Here is a 27594-nt window from a genome sequence, read left to right as displayed (position 1 = left end):
ACCTTCCCTGTGTCCCTCTAGTCAAGCAGCTCTTATAATGATCTGTCTATCTCCTCCACTTGGTGTGAAAGGAAGACTGAGACAAAAGTATTTAGAAAAGATAAGTTTATTTGCAAAGATGTGCAGACTTCAAATACAACCAATATTTAAAGGAAAAATGTAAAGATTACCATGTTTACATTTATCTCTTAGGCATAGATAGTATGCTTAAATGGGGAGATATGTCACAAATGACATATTTCCAAATTTCCATATTCAAAAGTCAGGAATAAAATGGTTCTCATTGTAGATTCAGTAGCTGATAGGGAAAACTCAAGATTTCATTCATTTCAGACACCAGACATAAGAGTAGTTTGGTAAGGGTCTTAGGCTTGAAATCGTCTTGCTCTTCTTCGTATTTTTCCCTCCTGTGGGATTTAATGTACACTTTTTTTTTTTTAAGTCCTCTAGATACATTTTTATTTCCAAGGCAGTAATGTAACCATCTTATTTTAATTTTCAGTTGTCTCCATTGATGACATTAGACCACAAAGAATTTTTACTTAATCTTTCTTTCCACACTGCGTAAAAATAATCCTAAGATACAATGAAGACAGCTTTATCACAAAATCTATTTCCAAACTGTTTTCGACAATTTAAACATTCTAAGGTTTTTAAATTAAGGATTTATTGTAAAGGTACACTGTTAAAATTACAGCAGGGCAGTCTCACTTTTGCTTCCGCAAGTGTGAGCGTCATGAAGACAGTGTCTGTTCTAGTGTTACACTTTATGTCGCTTCCGTGCTGGCACATGTTGGATGTTCAATAAATATTAGTAAAATAGATACGATCACACCTCATGCCACAATACTTAAATAAGATTTTAACTAGATAGGGAGCTGCATCAGTTTCCCCTTTTGGTACTTTTAGCAATTCTTAATTATGGTACTCTGAACTAGGGCACTCCTTAAACTTCTTACTCTACAACAAATTTAGAAGGCGCTTTTATTTCCATGTAAACGGTTGCTGAGGGTCGGGTGTCTGAAAGGATGACCCTCAAGTAAGGAGCAAGATGGTCAGTCCCGGATGAATGGACACTAGATTCTCGTGACTGGGAGAGGTTCCTCAGCGAGGCCGGTGGTCGGTCATTTTGCCAGGCCTGTGACATCATTTAATACCTGCCACTGACACCTCCCCACTGCCAGATCCCAAGGGTCTGCGTGGGCAATCGGAGCCGCGCCCCCTAATTCGCTGCTGTAGCATCCCCCAGCAGGAGGGTCACGCCCCAGGGCGCAACGCAGAGCGACTCAGTCATCCAGAAGACAGAGTAAAACCAGTCGCACCAAGGAGAGGCAGCGGTATTTAGGCAGCTGGCTACTTCTCCAGAGCCTCCACCCTGTCCCCTGGGCCCGGCGCCCGGCGCTCAGCCTGTGCCGGGCTCCAGGAGCCCCAGCTCCCTCCACGTGTCCTGTCTTCCCAGCAGCCACCTCTGCCGCCTCGGGAGGAAAATCTCCTGACAACTCGCGGTCTACGGACTACGACTCCCAGCAGGCACCGCGCCGCTTCTCTCTCCGCCCCCTCCACGGGGCACGCAGGCGCTCTGGGCTCCGTCAACAAGCCGGGCTGGCGAAGACTGGGGACAGTGCCTTCTGGGATTTGTAGTTTTTTTTAGTTAGTTGTGCCGTAAGTCAAAGGGACAAGAACTACAAGTCTCGGCGGCCCCAGCGTGACGAGCTCGGTCACGTGGCAGGGGGCCGACCGGGCGTGCGTGCCGCCGTTGATCCGGTGCTGCAGTGAGGAGGTGGTTCTCGCCCGTGTTGTGTGTGTGTGTGTGTGAGTGAGAGAGCGAGTGAGTGAGTGAGTGAGTGAGTGTGTGTGGGGGGGGACTCGGCTTGTTGTTGTCGGTGACTTCCCCCTCCCCTCCACCCCTCCCCTTTCCCCGCCGCCGCTGCAGTGGCCGCTCCCTGGGCCGTAGGAAATGAGCGATAACGATGACATCGAGGTGGAGAGCGACGTGAGTCCTGGGGCTTCTTCCTTCCCTTGCGGGTTGTCAGGCTGGGACAGCGGCCGGGGTTCTCAGCAGGGCGACGGCGGCAGGGGACCGGGCAGACGCCGCCTCCTTCCCCTTCCCCCGCTGGGCTGGGACCCCCTCCGTCGCGCTCCCGGCTCGCTCTCTCCGGGCTCTTGGCCGGAGCGGCCTTCTGAGACTGGAGGTGGGGAGGAGACACGCGGCCTCTGGGACCCCAGCCTCCCCCGGTGGAGGAAGGTGCTGCGGCCTCCCGTTCCCATCCTATTCCGTTCAGGATCCGGGGGACAGGGACCGGGTGCGCCGGGGATCCCATTGTCCGGGTCCTGGGGAAAGGGGACTGCGCTTAGGACCATGCCCCGTCCGCGCGCGACCCCCTGCTCCCGTGACCCGCGGATCCTGGGGAATGAAGGAGGGCGGAGAGGGATTGGAAGTGCCCACATTGCCATGAGCTGGGTACGAGGAGAGGAGACAGTCCTCTGGATCCCCTTCTGTCCCGGGTCGGATCCCGGAAGGAGGGGCGGCGCTCGAGACCCCCCTGCCCCGCTACCCGATCCCGCTAGGGGGGATGGGGGCGTAGGATGGGGAAGGGGGGGGTGGGTAGGGCTGACTCCCCACCCGCCGCTTCCTCTGACGCCGGCATTTTCTTTCTTATTATTGAATGTGAAGTGTAAAAATAACTTCTATATTTTCTATTTTTTTTTTCTCTCTTATTCCAGGAAGAGCAACCGAGGTTTCAATCTGCGGTACGTCTCCTACTCTCCATTTCATTTTCATTTCCGTTCAATTCTAGTCCTTTTTGGGGTCGGAGAGAAAAAGAGATTGTTCTATTACTTTTAATGTTGTAGTAAACTCACCTGTTAACCGCTAAGGTGAGGTGGGGCCTTGCTCGGGTTCTAGGTGGTGGGGGTGGGGGGAGGGTGGTTTGCGAATCTCATAATTTTGGAGTCTCCGGTGATAAGTTTCCGTGAATGTAGGTGAGTGAGAGAAGTTGTATGCAAGGAAATTAATCCTTCCGTAGTTTTCAGATGGGGGCTCTAGTTGTCACTATATAAGTGGGAAATGAGAAGTGCATCATGCTAAAGTAAGTTGTAGTATTACTTCAGGGAAAAGTGGTCAGATTTACTTAGGAAGAAGTAGGTTCTAAACCATGGCTGTGTGAAGTTGAAGCCACATGCAGTAATCACCTTTAACCAAAAGTCATGTGACTGCTGTAGACCTATGGAATCTCTCACAATCTGGTGTTATTCTAATGCAGACATTGGGAATGTAGAGGAGCCAAAGGTTGAATCTGAACGTATCACATTCAGCAGCTTATTGTGGTCTGACTATATTTTAGTTGAAGGAGCAGTATAAAGGCAATAAAAGAATTGCTGAAGAAAAGTGGCATTGCAGAGAGAGGTTTGCTAAGAGGTGATGGTTGAGACTATACAGTGTTGTCAGTAATTTCTTAAAGTTTTGTTATAAATCTTCTCAGTAGATGATTCTGTGGATTTAAGATAGACACTAATCTCGTGTCCTTGAAACAGTACTATGGGTGTTCCATGAATAGAAGGAAAAAATAGGTACAAATAAATCATAATCAGGGAGGAAGAGAAATAAGTAAATCATGCTGTCTAACATTTGACAGATGGGAGCAGTAGGGAGTGGATAGAATGGAGCCCCCAAATTTAGATGCTTCCAGAGGATCCAGGCAGTGAGATAGTCAGGAATGAAGTAGAGAGCAGAGGTGAGAACTGGGGGACTAAAGAACACATGCGTCTTCTGAAAAGGCAGCCACTGTAGTCCAGTGGGTTGTTACGTGAGAATCAGGCTGAGTGTTGTCTTATCTTCCTGTTTTGGAAGAAAGATTAAAAATCCAGACTTTTATGTTATTTTTCTGATTTTTAAAATGATGTGTGAGACAATCAAGTTGTTTAGGGGCTTGTTAGAATTTCAAGGATGCCACTTAGAGACCTCTGGTCTAAGAATTTATCACAGAGTAAAAGCAAGCCCTCTTGTACCTGCTCAATTCTGAGGTTGTCAAAGCAGTTAGGTATTGAGAAAAAGTGTACTTGTTGAGAGCTGATGTTTCTGTAAAAATCCAACAGTGCAGTTGTTCCAAATAGTCAGTAAAGAAGAATTTATTTTTCCTTGGAGTATTTGAAGACAATACTTTGAATATTTGCAGTATTGTTTGATACTTAATATCTCTACATACATTGGAAAATTAAATTCCTTTTATTCAGTTACTATTATCCTTAATAATGTAAACATGGAATTTCATGTTTGAAATCTGGTCTGTTTTCCTCCAAGTCTCCAGTTATAAAATCTGCCCTAGGGCTTGATCAGAATTGGAGAATAGGGGTTGTTTGGGCTTCCTTTGAAGAATTATTATTTAAATTGAAATTATATCAGCTTTCCACTGTGAGAAAAATTTTCTTTATGAAATTTTGGTGTATAGTTCCTGAGAGCTTTCTGCTTTTCAAAATATCCATGCACATGGCTGTTGATGTAAATTGTTTTATTAAATTATTAAAATGTTTCCACTCTCCTAGAGTGCTAATCTCGTTGTTTTGTCTAGATATTTGAAGTTTGATGTTAAGGTACTTAGGATTTTCCCTTTGATTTTGGAGGGTGGGCAGAGGGAGTGGGTTTGACCCTTTGTTTTTAATTTGACACATCTACTTGCTGAGATGTTTAAATGTTATCTGTTGTAAGATAATCACACTGGCATAGAGAGAAGAAGCAGTAGACAAATTTTATAGCATATCAAGCAATTATTGTGAATACATAGGGTTAAAAGGATTTTATTTTTTTCTGGGTGTGACTATGTCTGTCTTTCTCCTGACATTTAGTATAGATATACATTTTTTTAATTTGGGGGGAAACTATTAAGCTTTGCCTTAGTTCAGAAAAGAATATGGACTGTGAACAACCAAATATTTAGGACTACAGAAGAACTTTTAAGAAGTTATTTTGAAAAGGTCCTGTGGGTCCTAATACAGAAAGAGAAATTCATTCATGTTTTATAACGTAACTATAATAGCTACGGCTTTACTGCATAAGAAATGTTGGATAGTCAGCAAGAACAGAGGCTTGAAGTAACAGAAAGTGAAACTGACTTGACTGACTTGACGAGTATTTTTTATTGTTGCCTCAGTGCAAACGGAAACAACTTCTCCGGTGACCAATAAGATTTGTTAAAGTAATCCCAAACAATAATTTTTATTAGTAAATTCACTGTATCTCAGAATGTCACTGATACTGTCTTATTTTTATTATTCTTTGGAGGAAAAAATTTGCATTTCACAAGTTTTCTGGGGCAGGGATATTTCATGCAGGGTATACTTGTTTTTTTTTCTGTTTGGGGTTTGTTTTTGTTTTGTTTTTTTGAAGGAATGAAAGTATATGAGAAACACAGTGCTAGGGTTAGTGTGTTAGAAACCCACGGTCTTTTTCAGCTTATTCTTCGTGACAGCTGCACATGTTTCAGTTACAGCGTACCTATCTGGGGGGTGGTTAGAAACAGATTTCTGGACCTTTCTGGTATGAAATATTTTTAACCTCTCAGAGCCCTTTGTTTTTTTATGATATGCAATGTATTCAGAGGGGAATGAGCTTGGTTAGTCACCTTTGAGATTGAAATTTAGTCAGGAAATCAGTGCCTTTTACCCTAATGCTACATGATACATGTACTTTGTGTCGGCTTAGAGTGTTCACACTGATGTGGATGCCAAGTTTGGTTCCTAAAAATACTTATGGAAGGGTGATCTTACTTATAAGTCGTTTTCCAAGATGCCAGTAATAGTAACATCGTTGATCAAGGAAAATGGCTATAGAATGATGGCATATTTATATATATGTTTCCCAAGTTTTTTAAGGCACCAAGTGATTTTTTTGAGTAGTCTGGAAAACACACATATGTATTGGATATTAAAAACGTATACCAGGCAGTTGGCTTCAAGCCGGAGAGGTGTTGGGAAGTTGCCATTTATATCTCCTATTAAGGACCTTAGTGAGTTTCTCATCCAAGCTGCCCATAGTTTCATGTTGCAGTTTTCATGTTGATTAAAGTGAATTAAGTTGCTTAGAAGTTCAGTTTTATTTATCCTATCTACTTCCCATCAGAAGTAGTAAATAGATCTTTTCTGATGAGAATTTTGAGCCTATGTATTTCCATCATTAGTGTTTAATAAGAATACCTTATTAAGTAATCATAAGAAACACTATCTTCCTTCTAAAATATAACTTTTAAATTTCTTAAAGGCAGTAAATGTTTACAGAGCAACTCTTAATCCCGTATATGGTGGGAGTTTTCTATATTGATTCGAGAAGATTCCCCTTATAGACAGAATTAGGTGTCAGGTAATCTGCAAGAGATGGCATTACTCTGGAGAACCTTAGGCATCCTTGCATAATAGAACATTCATTTCCCCATGCGATTTGCCTCCCTAGAACTTGTGGGAAATAATGCTGCTGTCTGATGTAATGCCTCAAAGGAAGATGTAGTCTCTATGCAGTAAGTTGGAAGAAAATAATTTTTAAAAATCCCTCAGTTTTGAACAGCTTTCCTTAGCTTGAATGACCTGCTGCCAGTTTAGCAACTTCTTGGCTAAGGAAATAAAGTTTGCCTTCAACATTTAACAACACTTAAGATAACACGTGCTTGTTAGTGTCAGAGATGGACAAATTGTAGGTGAAGACTCGTGTTCTGGCTGCCAGTATGGAAAGTTTGGGGGAAGTAATACTGAGAGACTGAATAAAAACCTTGGCAGAGATGTCAAAGCTGGAATCGATTTGGTGTTGGAGTTCCTGTTGAGCATCTGTGGGCCACTCTTCAGTATCACACGGCCCTTTAGTGTTTCTGTTAGCCTGGGATGCCCTGAAGGAGGGCTTGTCTGGCAGAAACTGCAAATCCAGCTTGCTTAAAGAGTGACAGCATCCAGCCACTGCTCCTGTAGGATGTATAGGGGAGGTATTTGGGGGACTGCTGTACAGCCCAAGAATGCCTCTTTTATCTTCTAGAATTTGTCTGGTAGCACCTGTTTTCATTATCAGACATCTTCCTCAGTATAGGTAAGAGAGAGCTGGCTCATCTGAGTTGAGCTTTATTTGTTCAAGACACACAATTGTTTGGCCCTTTCCCACCACCACCACCCCCATTTTTTTTTTTCTTAATTAGTTTTGCGTTTGTGGAAGGATCTCAGATGCCTTATACTGGGAATCTTCACCCAGTTTTTCATTCTCAGTTCTGAAATCTTGGCCCTTTCAAAAAGGGTTGCCAGCAAGTGAAGATAGTTAACAAGCAGTGATAAGCCTGGCAATTGGCCCTCCATTTGGGTGAATTGCGGGGGAGGGGAATTCATCCGGCTAGACATTTGGAAATTGTTTCCCAAACAGAATTCTCAGTCTTGTATAAAGGTTTTTCATATGGTCTTTCAAGCCACTAGAGGTATTATTTAATCAGAGTTGCCTGGAATTAGGCATGTTAGTTCTGCATGTTTTTAACTTGCTCTTTCAAATGAGGCTTGAGAAGAAGAAAAAATACATCATTGACATTGTCACAGAGAGCTTTAAAATGGCCTCTGGTTAAGTGGAGCAGCTTGGGGATGGACATGGCAGCAGGGATTGGTCTAAGATTCCACTCTTCTGCTGGTTAAATGGGGCCTGGAACCACCACAGAAATTGCATCCACTGCTTTGAGAACAGCGGTCCCCAGGCCAGGCTTTCTACCAGGCAGTGGACTGCTGCCTTTCCTTGTTGAGCCAACTTCTCAAAGTTGGCTGGCTCCCCAGATGAGAAGCCAAGATTTCTGCTGATGGTCCACAGCCAAGTTCACTTACAGTCCTCTAACCGAAAGACTTGTCCATTTGAGTCCTTTCAGGGCTCAGTGAATGGGAAGGGGGTAATGCATTGTGGGGATGATTTTGGTGTTAGATTATACTTAGCTCCACCCTTCTAGTGCAGGCCTGAGTGAAACCAAGTCCACCTTGATTCTAGCCATTTGAGATTTGCAGGGCTCTCCCAGAAAGAAAACAGACAATTAGAATTTTATTTGTATCAACAAGAAGGATTGTGGGTAACTGGTGTCACTGCTTCTGTGCACAGCTCTTAAGCTGGGAGGAGGGCCAGGAATCAGGGTGATTTAGTAGACAGGAGTATCTTGGGCTGCTGCTGGATACCAAAGCTGGACAATTAATTTGCATGTAAATAAACCATCCTAGGGAGTGTGTAGCAAACACAGGGGAGACAGATAAATGCCAAATGCCATCTCTCAGCCCTCTGAAGTTTTTAGTCTAAGAACCAGCCCAACTTAACTACCTTATCAATAGATGACTAGAGGGAATGGTAAGTTAGAAGAGGACCAGGTACTTAAATATGTTTAATTCCTTCAAGCTATCCATATAGCTGACAGAAGGTACCTGCAATTTTGTTGCTCTAATGCTGTATGATACCTTCTAGCCTCAGGTGATCTGGTCATTCCCTCAGTTTCCCTGTAAATTCCACGTTATCGCTGAAGTTCAGCAGACACTCATTTTCACAGAGAGTCCAGGCGTAAGATTAGGAGAGCTTTAGCTGTGTTCCAGGCATCTGCCCTAAAAACGAGCGCTATGCCATGGAGAACCGTGGCTGTGATGGGAACCGTGTGTCCTGTTCAACAGAGCTGTAGGTGAGGTGCTGTGCTTGAGAGACCAGGAAGTGACTAAAATTACCACAGCTGCTCCCAGCCTCTTCTTCCTCTGTCATGACTCAGACTTTTAGGATTAGATACTAGAATTTCAAGTCCTTTCATTCCCGTAACTCTTGTCTTTATAGACTTTTATCTGAACATCTTGTCTAGTACAAAGATTCATTTGAGGCTTTCTTGTGCTAAGCCAAGGTGTTCACTCCTGTTGCTTCATTTTTAAAATTGCGGGTTCTGTGTCTGGGTAGGTTAAAGCTACCTGAACTTCCTATGTCCAGACTTCCTCTTTAGGTTAGCTCAGTGCAGCCTCGTGTACTGGGGGTAAGTTCTCAGAGTACAGTATTTCCACTAATTCCCGAAGTTCAGATGTGACATTCCTGCTTTAGGTTAAGTCAGCAATTGAGCTCCCATTGGCGGGACTGCCCCTGTGATGGGGGTCTGCCGAAACTCCCTTGCAGCGTTCACCCGCACTGTCTTCATCTGAGGCCAGTGTGTTTTGCCATCCCTGATTTGTTGGCTGTCTTTGTCCCTCTCAGCTGATTGTTCTTTCTAATTCTAAGCAGGACAGGATAAGGGCTTTTGTCTGTGGGTATTTAGCTACTGCCAAATAAGCATGACCTGCCACAGGTGCCTGAAGAAATGTATTCAGAGTATGTGAGTGTCAGAAGGTTTGCTGTCTAAGAACTACCTTTCTGGCACCCTGTGAAGGGAAGGCCTTGGCAGAATAGCACTTGGATGCACTTTTAAAAAAAAATAGGAGCTCAGAATGCAGTTGGCATCTATATCAGCTTTGTCATGGTGATCTCAGATTCATGCATCTGGGTTTTCCAGAGGTTTTAGTTTCTCATATATGATTTGGCAAGCAGGTCTTAAAACTAGTACCCTTTAGCAAGGTGGAGACCAGAGCAGACTCACGGTGATGTTTTCACATGAAAGAAGCACTGTACTAGTGGCCTGACTCTTTTCCTGGGTCCCCGCCAAGGGAATCTCTTACAGTGGGGGTGATCACCTCTTATGAAGGGGCCCACTGCAGCCTTTCCCTGGCCACCTCCTAGCCGTGGGACTGGCGGCTGTTGTGTCACATAAGTAAGTTGTGGGAGAAAACTGATGTTCCAGGAGAGTCACACTTTGTCCCCATGAATAACTTTTATTTTACTTATGCATGAGCTGGATGCATCGAGCTACTTTGGATGTTCCTGTTGCAAGCCTTGCTCACCCCTTTCTCCCCCTTCAGCAGAGCCTAATTCTGGAGACTCCTAACTGCCCACCTCGACAAATCCTTCCCAGTCCAGTCACCTGGGACTGCGCTGACAGCATATTCTTCCAGGCTGTACCCACTCAGCTGTGCATGCAGGAGGAGCGCCACTGCTAATGTGCTGTTTTCCCTTCTTCCAGGCTGACAAACGGGCTCATCATAATGCACTGGAACGAAAACGCAGGGACCACATCAAAGACAGCTTTCACAGTTTGCGGGACTCGGTCCCCTCACTCCAAGGAGAGAAGGTGAGTTTATTGAGAAAGCTGATGAGCCACCACTAGGTTAGAACACGCTGTGGGGCTTAGCAGGGTGCTCACCTTTCCAGAAAGAAATGGAGTCTGGGATATTTGGGTGACATGGTTTCCTTCATCTTTGATTCTTCAGGGAGTCATCACACACCTTACCTACTCTCTAGTTCATCCTTAACAAACAGTGTCAGATGTAATGGAGCTGCTTGTTAAGACATCAGTAGGAGCTATCTTTTAAAATTAATATTACATATAATTACTCATTCAAGAAATCATTATAACAAGCATACAGTAGTTTGGGATAATGCTAAGGATCTCTGAGGTCAATGATTCTCTGGACCTCCATGGGAATTCCTTTCGTATGGTTCAAAGTGGTACTTATTTTAAATGAAACCTCCCAGGAATGTATGTAAACCAATCTGGACACCAGTGATCTCCCAGTCTAAGAGTAGTTATTATTCCAAAGGCACATATATAGAGAGCATTTTAATGTGAATTTGAGTAAAGAGACATGTTCACACAAAATGAAAGAGAAAAATAACCACTCTTCTTCCCCCATCCCTCTACCCCATTGGTGGCCTTCCAGAAACTCTTTTCCCTGGAGAGGTAGGCACCAACTGTTTCTCCGTTTGAAAAACAAAGTCTAAAGCTTTGACTAAAAAGCCTATAGGTTAGGGTCAGTCCTTGAAATTTGGAGAAAATATGTGTTTGCACAGTTATCTCCATCCTTGACACAATATAACTGGCTGCTCTCGGCAGCTGTTCAGTGGTGTAAGTGGCAAATTTGGAGGAGGACCTTTTTTTTTATTTGTCTGTCTGTCTGTCTGGTTGTTTTGTTGGTTCAATAATGCAGTGTTTCAAGAAGCAACCATGTGAAGAAAAACCATTGCTCTCAGGTGTGCTTTGAACGGCTCTCCAGATTTAGCTCTGTGGTAGGAGTTTTAGGTTTGCTTGGTCATCCAGAATTAAACTTGGGCCAGTGAAAGTGGTTGCCATGATAGTTTCATTTTATTTATACTGCCACTCTGGTAAGCCATGTGCTGTACACCTTATCTGAGGTGTGACTGTGAAGCGTGAGGTGGGTCTGACCTTGATGAAAAGCATAAAACAGGCCATGTAGATACCTAGTATTGCAAAAGCAGAATTCGCCGTGGGTTAGGTGCACTTAGTGTGGACTGGGCTTGATGGCCTTGGTCCAAGGTGCTTACCTGGAATAACAGCATTCCTGGGTACAACACTGTCAGAGCACCACAGGAGATCTTTATGATGGGAGAGAGGCTCACCCTGTTAGTCAGAGTACACACATGCAAGGGATTATCTCTTGTGCTTACCTGAACTATTGACGTATTCATGTGCCATGATATCAATTAAAATGGCTTTGATGAAGTAAACAGACAAGAGCTACCTTTTTCTAAGTCTCACATCTAACGAGTGGTACCAGGACAGTATATCCCAAGAAATGGCTTGTAGACCATCTGCCTCAGAATCACTACTGAGTCTGTCTTTCTGGAGGTAGGTAGGCCTGGAGATCTGTATTTATAACTAGCAGTCAGATGATTCTTAAGTTTGAGAGCACTTTGGGAGAGGTCAGTTCTTAAGAGCTCAACTCTACCTTTTTCTTACCTAGTCTTTTTTACATTATTGTAACATTCTTCCTTAGGTCCTTAAAAATCACATTACCATAATCCTGTTGTCTCATTTCTTCAAGGAAGTTGACAGTTTGAATTTGGTAACCTTACAAACCTTACAAATAGTTGTCGTTCATTGGAACCCATTCATTTACTCACCTACTGCATTCACAAATACTGGGGATCTGCTGGATGCTAGGCATTGTCTTAGATACTAGGAATACAGCAGTGAACAAAGCAGATGAAAGCAGCTCTTAATCTGGTGAGGAAAAGATTGAAAACGAACTAGTAATTACTTATAGTAAAAACGCACTAGTAAATATATATACGTATTACGTCAGATAAGTGCTATTGAGAAAATTAAACAAGGAAAGAAGGGTTGCAGGTTTCATTGGAGCAGACCAAAAAAACACACACTTGCAAGGCAACAGACTTCAGCCATGCATCTGTCTGGTGATGCGCATTCCACGCCAGGGGAGGCAAGTGGAATAGCCCAGGGGCGGGAGCCTGGGAGCCTTCCTGGGCCTCTCAAGGAGACAGAGGCTGGTGTGGCCAGAATGGAGTGAGTGAAGGGATAGTGGCAGGAGATGAAGTCAGCAAAGTAGCAGGAGTAGGGGAGAGGAGTGGTTGGAGCCAGGTTTCTTTGAGCAGATGAACGGAGCACCAGTGGCAGTCTGCCAGGTTCCTTCCCAATTTCAGGTGCTTCTGTGGGTTCTGGTCCAGATGTTCGTGTTGAGCATGAATAAAGGAAGTGGCTGTTACCTCTGGTTGAACCCCAGCCCTTTGCCACTAAGTTTCACAATCTATTATTTTCCTTGTCTGCTGACACTGTTGACAGGTGCTGTGCTGAGTCTCACAGAATACTCTGGTCCCTCAGACTTCCGAGTTTTCACTAAATGTTGCAATTTTTTTTTTTTAAAGTGGTAATCGAACCAAAGGAAATTGGCTAATTCTTGATTTGGATTGCAGCAGTCAAGGTTCTGACATTATGTAAATAATCCTGAAATGGTAATTTTGCTCTGAGAGTTGTGGGGGTGCTTAGATCAGTTTTTTTGAAGGGAGGCCCCCCGTCTCCTTTGATTTGTGCATCTGTATGTTCCAGGTGACTTCTCTCTCAGTATTAGGACGATTTGGCCTACCTGTTCTAAGCCTTTTGTCTTTAAAGGGAAGCTAATACTGATTGAATTGGATCCTAACCAAGAATGGGGGATACTTATACTAAAAAACAGCCCCCCCCAAAAAAACAGCTTTAAATGTGAGACCCAAACCCTATCCTTTGTTTCCTATATTTTACTATAAGATGTTCACCTTTTGCTTAAATAAAATGTCAGTATTAACTAATACCTGTATTGCAATATAAGATGAAGTCTGCATAGTAGTTCTCTGAGGTGAGTATTACACTGTCAAAATTGGACAATTATGCTGCTAGCTCCTGCCATTGTTACATATGAGAGATGAGGGAGCAGGCTCAAGATCATGATTCTAGTCCATAGCTAGACAGGGACTGGAACTCAGGACTGCCGATTGCCGAGTTAGTCTTTCTATCACACCCTGGGGATAAACAGCTTTAGAATATTTTAAAGAAATTTCCTTAAATTCTCATACCTTGTCTTCATATTGGGAACTTCCCCTGGATAGGGCCAGTATCTTGGCAGTGTGTCATACTAGGGTTACTACAAACGTTCTCCCCTGAAGTAGCATATGTAGGCAACACTGAAGTGCAGAGTTAAGCGTCACTGAAGTTTATAAATTTGTCTGGGTCTGCATTGCTGCTCTGAGAAATAGATGATTATAGTTGGCAGTCTGTTTGGGTTTTGCCATAGATCGAATTGTTTGCAAGTGGCCTCTTGAGCTCCTGTTGCTTGAGTCTTGTTTCCCATAGTTTTTCAGCTGGACTTGGAGCCCATAGGAAAGATAGAATGGAATTAGAACTATAAGCCAGTCAACCAGAGGAAGGAAAGTGAGTGAAAGTGAAGTCGCTCAGTCGTGTCCAACTCTCTGCGACCCCATGGACTGTAGCCTACCAGGTTCCTCCGTCCTTGGGATTTTCTAGGCAAGAGTGCTGGAGTGGGTTGCCAATCCCTTCTCCAGGGGATCTTCCTGACCCAGGAATCAAACCTAGGTCTCCCGCATTGTGATTGCAGGCAGACACTTTACCATCTGAGCCACCAGGATTAATGAAACAAGGGCAGAAACAACTGTGACCCCATTTTGCAAAGGAAGACACTACTGTTCTTGAACAGAATTATTCTTTGTTTTAAGGGTCCTTAGTTGGGTCCTAGGGAATGTTGCCCAAAGGCTTGCTGGCTCTGAGCTTACCCTGTTGTGTGTGTTTGGGTGGGGGGGTGGGGGTGGGGAATGGTAAACCTGGTGGTGAGCGTGTCAGTTTGCCTTTCATGGGGGCAGAGTTATCTGCCCCCACCCCCAATAAGTTAGCCCCAGTCCCTGCACCAGAGAGATTGCTTCCAATCACAGTGTCTGCTTGGGATGGTTGACTTTAGTGATACAAGGGTCTGTTTCAGCATTGCCATGTGTAGCTAAATGGTGGTTTATAGTAATTTCTCATCTTCTAAGTCTCTTCGTAAATGCCTGTTTATCATACTTCATTGCTCTCTTAGGTAGTGGTGCTCTGGATTTCTCCTTTTTGGATAGAGCTTTGTTAAAAAGAGATTATAACCTAAGATGAAAATAAAGGAAAACAGTCTTTCTTCTGCTCAACAATTGAGAGTTCTTCTAGGCAGTGAGTCAGAGTCCCTTCTATTTGGGTGAGACTATGAAGGCACTGCCTCTGCCAGCTCCTGTCACAGACTCCGGCTCGTGGTAGGTCCCCAGAACGGAGCTGAGGGGCGAGCGCCAGAGGAAGCAGTGAGCTTGCTCAGCTCTGACAGCACAGCCAGCGTGGTTGTGCTCATGTGTTTACATATGAGCGTCGTAGAGGTTAATACATGGTGTCTACTCTTGAGCGTCTAGCTCTCTTGTTAGGGGAGAGGATTATATGTAACAACAATAATAACATGCTGAACATCAAGTAAGAGGTCAAAACACGGAGCTAATTTGTTTCATCTTCATTAAAGCCCAGTGTCCTTAACAGGTAAATGTTGAAATCAAATAGCTCCCTTATACCAGGAAACCTAACAGTTCCTACAGCTGAAGGTCAGTATCCCTGTTAAACTCACTCGGCCCTGTGGCCCAGGCACTTATCCCAGGTGTAACTGTACATGTATTTGTGTAGTTACTTAATGGCTGTCTACCCATCTCCCATACTTCACCGTAGTAAGTACTGAAGGCACGGAGAATATCTTTAGTCATATTTCTTCCCTTGGAGCCTGGCACACAGTAGGAAGCAGAGTGAGTGTTTATTAACTGAAGGAAGCCCCTCTCCACCTGGCCTTGTTCCACTGGGAGGGGCTCACTCTGGTGGACGCCCTTTGAGGCAGGCAGTTCATTTAGCAGCACTATTTCTACATCACATCTGGGCTGCTGAAAGGATTGTCTTTTAAGTGAAACGTAAACCACAGCCCTGCCCATTTCACCTGCTTACCCATCAGTTAGTATCTGACCAGACTCCAACCTGGGCATTCCTTCTTAAAATGTCTACGTCTTAAGTTGTTGTCCAGCGTTGCCCAGATCTCCCTTAAGCTCTGGGCCCAGTAACTGTAAATGTACAGTTTGTATCTGACTTCATACTTCTCCCCTGTGAAACCTCCAAGGGTTTCTCAGTGCCCATCGAGGTAGGGACTGGTATTCATGTTCTCTAAATAAGGTTCCCAACTTGCCCTCCTGCTTTTTCTGCTGCTTCCCTTGCTGTGGAGCAGTGCACCCCCTCCTCTGTGCAGGAATGTGATCCTCAGGTGTATCTGAAATCTTTCCTTCCACCAAGGTCCCAACTCCAGCCCCACCACCCGGATGACATTGGGGTTTCACAATGAGGAGACCCACTTCCAGGACTCCCCAGCTCCCTGCGTTTCCTGCTCTTGTGCCTTCCTGCGTTTCTCCATGCCAGTCAGTCTCCACCTGTCCGTTGTCACGGCCCACATCAAATGCCTCAGCACCTTGAGAACCCTGGGTATCATGGTCCCTGACACCCCAGTGGATCTTCATGGGTCTCTCCTCTCTTCCCTTTTTTTGTGTAACAATCTTATCACCTAACTGGAGGGTGCACTCCCTGAGGGCAGGAACTTTGTCCATCCTTCTGGAAGTCTGTGCTACACAGTGCTAGAGGGCTCACTACGTGGAGAAGACTATAGAGCCATGAAACTCAGCGACTTGAAAGGATAGGAATTGGTTACTAGGCCTTCCCTCTAGCATTTCTTTTTCTTTTTTCCCCTCTAATAAAATTGCAAAAAACTTTGGGAAAATGAGAAGAAAAGGAACAGCCCTTCCATTCCTATAATAAAACTACAACCTTTGCTTTATTCTAAGATTCTAAGATAAGTGGTGTCCAGTGAAAGTTCAATGTGAGCCACAAATACATTTGAAATACAATTTAGTTTAAATACAACTAAATTTTCTAGTTGACAAAGTAAAAAAAAAAAATACCAGATGAAATTAATTTTAATAGTATGTTTTATTTATGCTTCCTGGGTGGTTCAAACATTAAAGAATCTGTCTGTAATGCAGGAGACCCAGGTTCAGTCCCTCGGTTGGGAAGATCCTCTGGAGAAGGGAATGTATTCTGGCCTGGAAACCAATACCACCAATTTCATGGACAGAGGGAGCCTGGCGGGCTACAGTCCATGGGGTCACAAAGAGTCAGATAGGACTAAGCAAGTAACACGACACAAAAATAAGTATTACTTCCGTATGTAATCAATATGTTAAGAATTACTAATGGGATTTTGTATTATTTTCTTGCACTGTTTTATAATCCAGTATGTTTTATACTTATAGCACTTCTCAGTACAGACTAGTCACATTTCAGTACTCATTAGCCACACATGGCTAGTGGCTCTTGTACCAGACAGTGCAGTTCAGAGATACACTCTCCCCATCCCATACCCCATTTTAATATGACCGAAATTTGACATCTCCAAGTGGATGTCAAACAAAACTGGCTCCTTTTCCCTCTCTCTCTCTAAAGCTGCTATTATTAAATCTATGTGTTTACTGATGGAGTCTCAGAAGCAGGAGTAAAATGGTCTGCTCCTGCTCTTTTCATATGCATACTTCACATGGGTAAATGCTATAGTTTGTTGCTTTCACATAACATGTCCTTTCCCCAAGTGGTAGAATGTTCATATGTAGACATCAGGCATGTTCTTTGGACCATTTAGGCTTCCTCCAGTTTTTTAACTCAACAAGTAATGTAGTGGTGCACATCCTGGTGCATGTGGCTATTTCCACAAAATAGCTTCCTACAAGTTGGGTTCAACAACCCAACTTGTCTAGTGGTAAAACACCTGATTTTTTGCTGTATGTTGCAGAGTGCTTTCCAGGAGGGCAGTTTTCATGTGTTCTTTCTTTTCATTTCCAAGTAAATTCTAAAGATTAGTCTTTCAGTATTGTTTTGAGAGTACCCATTTTGCCATCACTGGAGTTTTTTGTTTTTGTTTTATTTTTGAAGGGGGTGACTAATTTAGTAAGCCAAAGATAGTAATTAATGTTGTGTTTTGTCTGTTGCCTGTGAGAGTAAGTCCTTTTCCACATGTTTATTTACTAGTTGTATTTCCTCTTTGGAGGAGCCCTGTGCTCCTGTCCCACGTGATCAAAGTTGGATGGGACAGTGTCACACCTTCATTTCAAACTACCAAGGGCCCAAGATAAAAGAATACAGGGTTTGAAATGTGACTTGTGTTGACCCTTAAACAGATGAATGGCTCCCAGCTTTAACTAGGTCCTTTATGGGGTGCGATACCTTTGCCTCCTCTAGTAATCAAGAACATGGTCCCTTGGGCTAGGAGGGGCTGGCACAGGAGGCCTTGGAGGAGCCACACGGCTGTGCTGGTTCTGACCCCACAGCCTTCTAGCCTCCCTTGTTGGCACTGATAGTGGTTCCATTTTGGAATGAACTAGTTTACTGCAGACCCAAATTTATTGTGTGTTTAATTTTTGTTTCCAGAAAATGGCTTAATCAGTTGAAAATGTATACCAGCTTTGCCTTAGCCCTCCCTTTCTTTACCATGTGTAAAAGTTTGTGCAGTTTTCAGAAAATAATGGTTTTATTTTCTTTAATTAGTGAAAAATAAAACATGTCAGTTGATAAGTCAGCCAGTAGTTCTTCATTCCCCAGGATATGGGGTTTTGGTTCTTAGGACAGGGCAACCGTTGCATCAGCCCGGTAGGATCTGATTTTGACAGGAGGAAAAAAATGGTAAATTCAGCAAAGATGACAGTTTCTCAGATCAACATTAAGACCCTAGGGGACAGCAGTGATGTTTCTGTTGCTGATAGTCTAGTACTACTCTTCTCTTCCTCACCTTTCCCCACCTGCTTTCTAAAGCAACTTGGGCTGGTGCAGAGACACAAAGATGTACAGCTCCAGAAATGTATGGGACTCTAGCCCTATATGAAAAGTTTTGAGAGCCACTGCCTTAACTGGGATTTAATAATCATGGGTGTCATTCTAAACATCAGTGTTAAGTACTTCAAGAATCATTTGGGACCTTTAAAAGGTACAGATTAGAATCAGACTCTTGGGTTTGGGGCCTCTGGTGAAATATGTAGTTGATTCTTGCTGCAGCACACAAGGTGAGTGTACTCTGTTCCCAAGCAGAGTTCTGTTCAAGTGGGTGCCTTTGGAGGCTGGGGTGGCCCTTTTCTCCATCTCCTTGCTGCTCTGCGCACAGATGCAAACAGGCAAGCAGCTGCAGACGAGCAGGAGGAGGCAAGAACCACGGGGCTCCTGAGCCACGCTGGGTTGCCTCCACTATCCATTTTAGGTTTCTCCTCTTAGGTGATAAAGCCAGAGCAGTGTGGGGAGCCCACATCTCCTCTCAGCCGTGGCCCGAGTTCACAAAGTTCTCTTCAAGCTAGCTTGCATCTTCTGGCTTTTCCTCTGTATTTGCTTCTTCTCTGCTAAGAGACTCTTTGGGTTTCATTTGCCTCTCAAAGAAAAAGAAAAACAATCTTCTTTCTATACTGCTATTATTATACACTACTTTTTTTTTTCCATTTCTTACTTTTTCAACCTCATTGTAAAAACCAGTCTTCACCTTTGCTTCAGCTTCTAGTCACTTTTGCACCCAATGACCTATGTGAAGATGATTTACCTAAACTCACTTCTTCAAGGAAACCACCCTCACCAGGCTCTTCATTGATACCCTTATAGACAAATTGGGCGATTCTTTTGTAGTCCTTGTCTTCCTGCTCTGATTCTCCAAATTTCATTGACCTTCTTCCTTAGTTCCACAGCCTCCTCTCTGGTCCCAAAATAAGGGTGTCCTGGATTCAAATCTTTTGACTATATTACCTACTGGTTATTTAACATCAGGCAAGTTACAACTCTGTGCCTCAGTTTCCTCACGTGTAAAATAGAGGAACTAACACATCAGAACTAACACAACAAAGGTCCATCTAGTCAAGGCTATGGTTTTTCCAGTGGTCATGTATGGATGTGAGAGTAGGACTATAAAGAAAGCTGAGCGCCGAAGAATTGATGCTTTTAAACTGTGGTGTTGGAGAAGACTCTTGAGAGTCCCTTGGACTGCAAGAAGATCCAACCAGTCCATCCTAAAGGAAATCAGTCCTGAATATTCATTGGAAAGACCGATGTTGAAGCTGAAGCTCCAGTACTTTGTCCACCTGATGCGAAGAACTGACTCATTTGAAAAGACCCTAATGCTGGCAAAGATTGAAGGTGGGAAGAGAAGGGGACGACAGAGGATGAGATGGATGGGATCACCGACTCAATGAACATGAGTTTGAGTCAACTCTGGGAGTTGGTGATGGACAGGGAGGCCTGGCATGCTGTAGTCCGTGGGGTTGCAAAACGTTGGTCACGACTCAGCAACTGAACTGAACACATCAGAAGGTTGTGTGAGGGTGCCTGGCACTGTGTAAGTCCTCGGACGCTGCCATTATCCTCCTCATTGATACTGCTGTGTGCAGCTGTGGCTCTGGAACACCATCTGGCAAGGGTGTCCAGTGTCCTTTCGCGTGGCTCCGAGAGGGAAAGAGAAGCCTCAGTTGCTGTGCATTAACTCACACAGCTATCCAGAAGGCCGAGTGCTGCTTCGGTCCCACGGCCACATACCCTCCTGTGCTGGGACTGTCCAGACCATTGAAGGGTTCTGTGTCTGCTGAGAAAGGCAGAATAAGAATTAGTGCCTTCTAATTGTAAAAACTAGCAGGAAAGCTTATTCATTCAGAGCCTTCCTGGATACCCAAAGGCAACAGTTGATCTGTGGACATGTTGATCCTACCAGTGTTATCTGCTCAGGAACACGCACTTGAAGATTGCCGACTCAGCAACTGGGCACCGTTTAGAAAACAGAAACCGAAAGCCCGGGGCCGCTCCATAGTCCAGGCCATGAGGCCCAGGATTCTTGCAGGCTTCATGTTTACTGTTCACAGTATAAACTCATAAAGGCAAGGTCCTGCCCACACCTTCCCCCTGTGGCTGGTCACATGATCTTTCATGGTTTGTTAAACTGGGGGGTTGGTTTGTAGAGAGGGGGTTTTCAATGAGTCTGTCCTGTTCTACCTTCAACCTTTTGCTTTTTCTTCCTGGACTTCATGCACTTGTAAATTTGGGGGAATTCTGTCATTTGTACTTCAGATTTTTTCTTGTGTGATTTTACTTCTTATTGAGAACACTGGAGAAGGCAAAATAAAGTTAACTGAACCATGCTTTTGGACTTGCTAATGGGGGCGTCAGGGACAACCTCAAGTGGCTTGGGTACTTCTGCTTAGCAAGGGGCAGGTATGGAAGAAGGGCGGTGCTTATTAGCATTCTAGAGGGTGCTGGGTTAATTCCAGTCTCTCCTTCAATGGAAACCTCTTGATCCCAATACATTCCGTTTTCTGAGCAGCTATGAATTGTATTTTAATCCAGAAACTGCCCCGAGGTAGAAAGACTTCCGTCTCTCATGGCATCTTTCTCTTTGGTTTGTTGCGCTATGCTCATGGCTCACATTTCACTTCATGATTTCTTGTATGAACACCTTGTGATTTCTTGTATGAACACCTTGTGATTTCATGTATGAACGTGTGAAGAAAGTGGTAGCGTTCAGGCTGCTACTCAGTGTGGTCATTTGTTAAAAAGCATCACTAAGCATTTGTAAGTGCTCTCCTGTTCAGAGATTTTGCTTTTTTCCCTTGTGCTAGAGATGAATGAGGAGTTAAATAAGGTTAATGTTGCATTCTGGGAGCAACAGTCGGGGAAAAAAATGGCAAATTTAAAGAGAGGCTGTGATATAAATATTCATAGCAATTAGATCAGTGATGGAATGCATAGAATTTGGAAGGCTCAGTGGGGTCAGAGAGTGTCTCGTCAGATAAGAAATAGCCCCGCGAGAAAGACTGTGTCTGCGGTCCCAAGAGCACATTAGGGACAGGGCTCCGGAGGCAGCTGTCTGCTGGATTCCTAAACTCTTCTGCCCATCCTGCCACCTATCTGACTATACGTGTTCTTAATGCCCTCTCTAGCATCCAGAGAGGCAGGGTATTTTAATTAGTCCCTTCTAAATATGTGCCCTTTTCCCCCCCATTTTATCACCCAGTAAATAACCCTAATAAGTCTCCTTTGGCAGAAATGGGACACAGCCTCTGAAGTGGCCTTGTAAGGAGAGCTGCACGCCCCGCCCCCCACCCCCCACTGGTAGGTGCCCTCACTCGCTCTCCATCAGCTGACTTACTCAACTGAAGACAGAGACCTGGTCTTGTCTCCACCCTCGTGCCCTTGCCTACGCTGTTCTCCTCGCCCGGAGCAACCCTTTCCCACAAATTCCGCCTCAGTCTAACCCACCCTGACCCACTGGTTCAGATGGGGGCCTGTGTGTGCAGAGCCAAGGCTAATTCCAGGCACACACAAGGTGACCACCCCGGCCAAAAGCCGTCTTTCCCGTGGCCTTTGTAATCTGTACCACTCAAGTTACACTTGTTGGTACTGCCCTGTGATTTGTCTGTATATAGATATGTTTATCTCCTCAACTAGATAGTAAGCAAGCATCTGGGCAAAGAGGCCATGACTAATACATTTTGTTTCCCCACAGTGTCTGCTCTGTGCCCCACACATAATTCACACCAGATAAAAATGGTTGAATATGAACAATTTCCTTTTGAGGAAATTGCCTTAAGGATGCCATAAGAGGAAAGCCTGGAGACTCTAGTACTTGTGAGAACTGGTGAATAAACCTAGGTCTTCCAAACCTCTCTGATACCCAGCCGTGCTGGAGTCTGTGAGTTGCGATTGTCAGGGTTTACTACAAGCGGGTATAGTTTTGCTCGCCCGAGTGTGGCTGTTTTCTTTGCCATTTAAGAAGCTTTGCTCCTGCTCAGGAGCCTCAGTGGCATGACTGCCGGATTCAACTACTAGACTAGCTTGTCTTGGGCTTCAGTTCTCTGGGCCTTGTACCATTCTGCCAGTTCCGTCTGTTGAGTGCTTGGTCCTGAGTAACTCAGGCCATGTTTGCAACCCTCCAGGGAATCTCCCAGACAAGTTTGACCTCCAGGGGCCAAGTAACCTGACATCCATTTTATTAGCTCATTAACTTGCTCCTCTGACAGGGCAGTGCCTAGGCTACCCTCAGCCATGGTAAAGGTGTGGTTGCTTCCTGAAATGGCCCAATCTCATGCCCTTCCTGTGTTGACATCAAGCTCTGACAGCTTTCACAAACGTCTCTTAAGCCAGAGAGGTTGAAATAATGACTCGGTCACATGGCTTAGTTGGAACTAGTTAACAACGGTCTGAGCACTTGTCTGAAATCTTGGACCTTGATGAAAACCTTTGTACCCATCCCCATCCTGAGCCAGCTTCAGCTGAGATCTTGATCTTGTCTTTCTGGACCAGCTGCCTATAGCCAGGCCCAGCAGAGAGTGAGTGACCTTAGCTCTCAGTTAAGTAGTAGTTTAATTTTTTCAGAACAGCCTGGCCGAAGACATGAAAGCAACCTAAAGAAACAAAGGGGCTGGCTGGGAAACAAGTTCAGGATTGAGACAGACCTGAGTTTGATTCCAGGCTCTACACTCTTTCGCTGGTGATTTTGAATAAACCAGTAAACTTCTCAGAGACTCAGGTTCCTATGGAACCATCTCTCAAAGTGCTAGTGAGGTAAGCTGTGGAAAGCAGCTGGTGCCTTGACCGGCATAAAGAAGATTCTCGACAGCACTTAGCGCTTCGTGCCCTTCCCCTCCTACTTCTGTCCCCTCATGTGGCCTTTGCTGAAAGGAATGGTTCCTTGCTGCATGGACTAGGTCTTTATTTTGTCCCCTCTGCTTTTTCTCATATTGCAACAGGCATCCCGGGCCCAAATCCTAGACAAAGCCACAGAGTATATCCAGTATATGCGAAGGAAAAACCACACACACCAGCAAGATATTGATGACCTCAAGCGGCAGAATGCTCTCCTGGAGCAGCAAGGTGAGCAGTGGGGCTTGTGGGGCAGCTGGCCCTGCTGTGCGCCAGCCAGGTCAGGGCCTCGTGCCGGGGCCTGCAGAGTCAGAATCAGTGACGGAGCCGTGCTCCTGAGCAGCTGCAGCCCTGCTGCTTGGGCCTGTAGTTGAGTGTAGCCATCCTGAGGAAGGACCTGAGCCCTCGGTGAGGGAACAGTGGAGTCTAAGGCTTAAGACATCTGGAGACTTTTTTCTGACCTGCTCGCTCTCCCCTTCTTGGGGCTCAGGTGTTTCACTGGTAGTAGGAATTGCAGCTGGCCTCGGGTGCCTCAAAAGAGCTGCGAGGTCCTTGGATTGGAGTGTGCTGTGTAAGAGCCAGAGACTCCAGGTGTTCAGGGACAGTGAGCGCTCCCCATGTCAACGGTAGTCCACTCAGGGCAGCCCATGGGCCAGGCCCATGCTGTTCTCCAATGCTCACACCCGCCTTTTCCTACAACCACAGGGGAAAGCGAGAGCTGATCAAGTTCTTTGTTCCTGGGGAATTCACTTCTCTTCCTCCCTCATGGAAGATGCAAGTAAAAGGAAATGCAAGTAACCATCTGGGTTAGAACATCTCAAATAAAATAAACTAAACCAAAATAAATGGGTTGACCTTCCAGGCTCAAGACGAGCTGAACCGAGGGATGGGCAGCGGGAGGCGGCAGTGGGTTGGTTACCGGGCCGAGCAGCCTGCATGTAGGGGCTCCGTGTTGGAAAACCCAGGTACTCTGTGTATTGGTGACTTGCTTCCAAGTGTCCAGCTTGTCTTTCCAAGTGGATCTTGTACGTGAGAGCTAAGCCAAAACTTTTCTTTGGCTGGTACGTCTTCTGTCATCCTTCCCTGCTAATGTGTGACCCTCACACCCTTGTGGAGCCAGGCATTGCCAGGCCAGCTGTGCTGTTACTGCACTGCTGGGTCCCACAGGGAGCTCGTGTTCTCTCTCTGTACTGGGCTTCCACGGCAGGATGGTGACCTCACACGCCTTCTCTTTAGGGTTGGGTGGCATTGCAGAGTGGCTGGCCATATCCACTGAGCACTCGTGTCTGGCTGAGAAAGGTGAAGGGAAATGAAGTGTGCAGGTGGACCAGCCACCAGAAGGGAGTTACTTATGAGCCACCCTGAGCCTCGGGGGCCAGCATGCCCTTCGGAAGAACAGGCTGGACCCCAACCCAAGACTCAGTTCCTCCCCAGTCTCCAGAAGGCTGTAACCCGCTCGCTTGGTTGCCTTTCAGTCCGTGCACTGGAGAAGGCGAGGTCGAGTGCCCAACTGCAGACCAACTACCCCTCCTCAGACAGCAGCCTCTACACCAACGCCAAGGGCAGCACCATCTCTGCCTTCGATGGGGGCTCGGACTCCAGCTCGGAGTCGGAGCCTGAAGAGCCCCAAAGCAGGAAGAAGCTCCGGATGGAGGCCAGCTAAGCTCTGCGGGGCAGGCCAGCAATAAAAACTGTCTGTCTCCTCCGTCGTCTTATCCTCCTTTCAGTTCATCTTTAGAATCCTCAGAACCATTTAAGAGACTCTTGGGTTTTTTTTTTCCTCTTTCTCATTTTTTTTTTAAATTTTATTTTTACGTAGAAGCTCTTGGACAACAGCTCTCGTTCTCCTTCCCTATTTCCACTTTTTTTTTTTTTTTTTAACGTTTCCCTTCAGGGATTCCCTGTCCCCACCAGGAATTTTTAAACCAAAACACCCCAACTTGGCAGCTTTCTCTGTGGAGGACAGACGGCCGGCCAGACCTCTGAGCACATGGTGTCCTGACCACCCACCAGCTCCTCCAGCCCCGCTGGGCACGTGCCCGGGGGACTCCTGCCCCACCCAGGCCTCTCCTTCCGGGCCATCCTCACCTCTGTTTGATAGACTTTGTGAATCTGTGGACTGCTCTACTTTCAGAAGATGACCAGTTTGGAGTAATCAGAATTATTCCCCCTTCTTTTTAAGGATTTTTCGCCCCCTAAAAGGCTATTTATCGCTCCTATTGAAAGACCAGATCCTTGGAGAAGTTTGTGGTATAAGAGGAAGTGGGGACAGATTTGCAGCACAGAGTCTCGGCCTGTTTCACTCCTGCTTCTCTCAGCTAGCCTTAGGGAGGCCGTGTGGCGCTTGTGTGGTGTGAGGGGACGGCAGCATGGAGCGGGAGTCGCCAGGGGGTGGAAGGGGTGGGTGGGCCGAGGAGGGGGCATTGGGTGGAGTAGAGGTTTTGTATTGAGGGCCAGTGATGATGTTTTGATATTTATTTCCTGCTACTGAAATTTGAACCTGAGTGAATTGTCCCTATGATGATGTCGGTATTGCAAAGCGACAGATTCATAAAGTAATGATCAAATCTTCCTTTCTTTCCGTGTGTATTTCTAAGAAATAGAGCCAACTGATTTTGTATGTAAATACCAAGAGCGGTTCACCTCGTACTAAACCCGCACCCCAGTGCGGACCCCTCCCCACCCTCACCCGCCCCTCCCCTTCCGACTGTCCTGGAACCTGTCCCCATTATGTGATCCAGCCCTGGTTCTGGCTGCGGTCAGCAGATCCCAGTGAAGGGTTTTGTGTGTTTAGGCCTCATTTCTTTGTCTTTTTCCTACTCTGTTCCCGGCATTTGCTGATTTCTAGTGTATACTCTGTAGTCTCAGTCCGTGTTTGATTCCATTCCATGGAAATAAAAAGTATGTTGTACATACTGCTGAAGAATTGTCTTGCAAGTTAAGGCTTTCCCCTTTACTATAAGACTATAAATAAAAACTTATTTTATCCTTCTTGGTGGTGGTGTCTTCTTGCCCTGGCAAAGGCCAAGATGGTGGAGGCCACTGGGCCCGTGTGGGGCCTGAGAGAGGAGCCCGTGGGCTGGGAGCCACCATGCCGGAGCAGTTTCCTTTGTGTTTTAAGGACTCAGCTTGGCCCGAGCAGGGCGGGGGGGTGGATAAACCAGTGGTGGTGACTTTGCTCATTGTATGGAAGCTTTGAAAGTTCCAACAGGGATGGGGTTATCCAGGGCAACATTTCTGGATCCAGCTCCAGCTAAATAGATGACCCTTGGGGAACTGGTAGCGCAGAGCTGTGGGTTTGGATTTCTTCTGGTAATGAATGTCACGTCCAGTCTAGGGGCGACTGGTATTCTCTAGGACTTTCCAGTTTCTAGAGAGTTCCAACATAGTAATAGGAGGCAGCAGGGCTGCCATGGGCTGGAAGTCAAAGAGGCTTCAACAGCATCCAGTTAGCTCTCCTCAGGCTAGGGAGTTCTCCTGGCCTGAACTTGTTTGACCTTGAAAGAAAGGATTTATGGCCAGAATTACAGCTCAGCTTTAGTTTTCCTGTCTAGTTGACAGGAAATACTGCTGTTCCTAGACCAAGGGAGGGAGAGAAGTCAAATCAGTTCTTTGATTTGTCACTCTTTAGAGTGGTGGTGCCGGGGCTCCTATCTGTTGGATGTCGAATCTGTAGCATCTCTTGTTGGTTAACGGGAGTTGACAGGTGGTGGATTGTGTTTCTTTAAGAGGCATTTTTACAATGTTGTGTTAATTTCTGCTATACGGCAAAGTGACTCAGTTATACATATTCTTATTCATATTTCTAAGAGGTGTTTTGTAACGTGACAAGCCAGCTCCCAAAACCGTGATCTCAATAAGGAAAACAAGGATGCGGGGAGAGAGCAGAATCCTGTTTATTAATAACATTCCTTTTCAAGACTAAAAGAGACGTGAATAAGGGAGAAAAAGTAGGGAATGAGCAATCTGGTGATTTCCTCAGCCTTCAAAGTGAGTGTGCTTTCTTTCCTTCCCATTTATTGCCCTTTACTACATCCCTTTGTATATCCAGACTTTTAATTATAGATTCCATATTACACACAATGGGCTTGGTCAGGGTGGGCATTAGAACCAAAATGCAGGTGTGGCCGTGTTGGCGAAGCAAACAGTCGAGCCATCCTGAAAAGGTGACATCTCCGAGATCCAGTCCCCGGCTCCAGGACATTGGCTGGAAAAGGAGTTGAGTTTTAGGCATCTCAAAATTCCCGTAAACCAGTTGGAAGAAAAAGGCCACAACAGGATAGCAGGTTCACCTGGGAAAATCCAAAGCTGGCTGGTGTGCTGACAAGCCGTGGAGAGGAAGAGGCGCTACTGGGAGCAGCTGCCCGAAAAGGAGAACCAGGTAAGAGCCCCTGGGCTGGAGTCTGTGCTCGCTGAAGGGAAACAAGTGAAAGCCATGGCCAAGTTCCTTCCGGTGTGCGTGTCTAGGAAGCCGGTATATGTCCCCCAGATCACCAAAGTG

The 27594-nt window shown here is 45.4% G+C and overlaps 1 protein-coding gene across 4 annotated transcripts; it reads left to right on the top strand.

Annotated features, from left to right (window-relative positions):
• The first annotated feature begins 1737 nt into the window (after positions 1 to 1737).
• Positions 1738 to 26085, top strand: MAX (MYC associated factor X). 4 transcript variants are annotated; one of them, XR_003513152.1, is made up of 6 exons: positions 1738 to 1993; positions 2725 to 2751; positions 10068 to 10175; positions 23201 to 23324; positions 23799 to 23899; positions 24569 to 26085. XR_003513152.1 is itself a non-coding variant. In XM_027554342.1 (5 exons), the coding sequence occupies exons 1-5, from the start codon at positions 1958 to 1960 to the stop codon at positions 24754 to 24756; spliced, it is 483 nt and encodes a 160-aa protein (XP_027410143.1). In that variant the 5' UTR covers positions 1742 to 1957; the 3' UTR covers positions 24757 to 26085. The 4 variants fall into 4 exon arrangements, 2 of the variants coding, with proteins under 2 accessions (XP_027410143.1, XP_027410144.1); XR_003513153.1 differs by having other exon boundaries at positions 23799 to 23883; positions 24569 to 24653; XM_027554342.1 differs by lacking the exon at positions 23799 to 23899 and having other exon boundaries at positions 1742 to 1993.
• The last annotated feature ends 1509 nt before the right edge of the window (positions 26086 to 27594 follow it).

Source organism: Bos indicus x Bos taurus, chromosome 10, assembly GCF_003369695.1.
Source record: "Bos indicus x Bos taurus breed Angus x Brahman F1 hybrid chromosome 10, Bos_hybrid_MaternalHap_v2.0, whole genome shotgun sequence".
Classification (NCBI taxonomy): domain Eukaryota; kingdom Metazoa; phylum Chordata; class Mammalia; order Artiodactyla; family Bovidae; genus Bos; species Bos indicus x Bos taurus.
The sequence above is the reverse complement of the archived record's forward strand: the minus strand, read 5'-3'. Positions and strand labels throughout refer to the sequence as shown.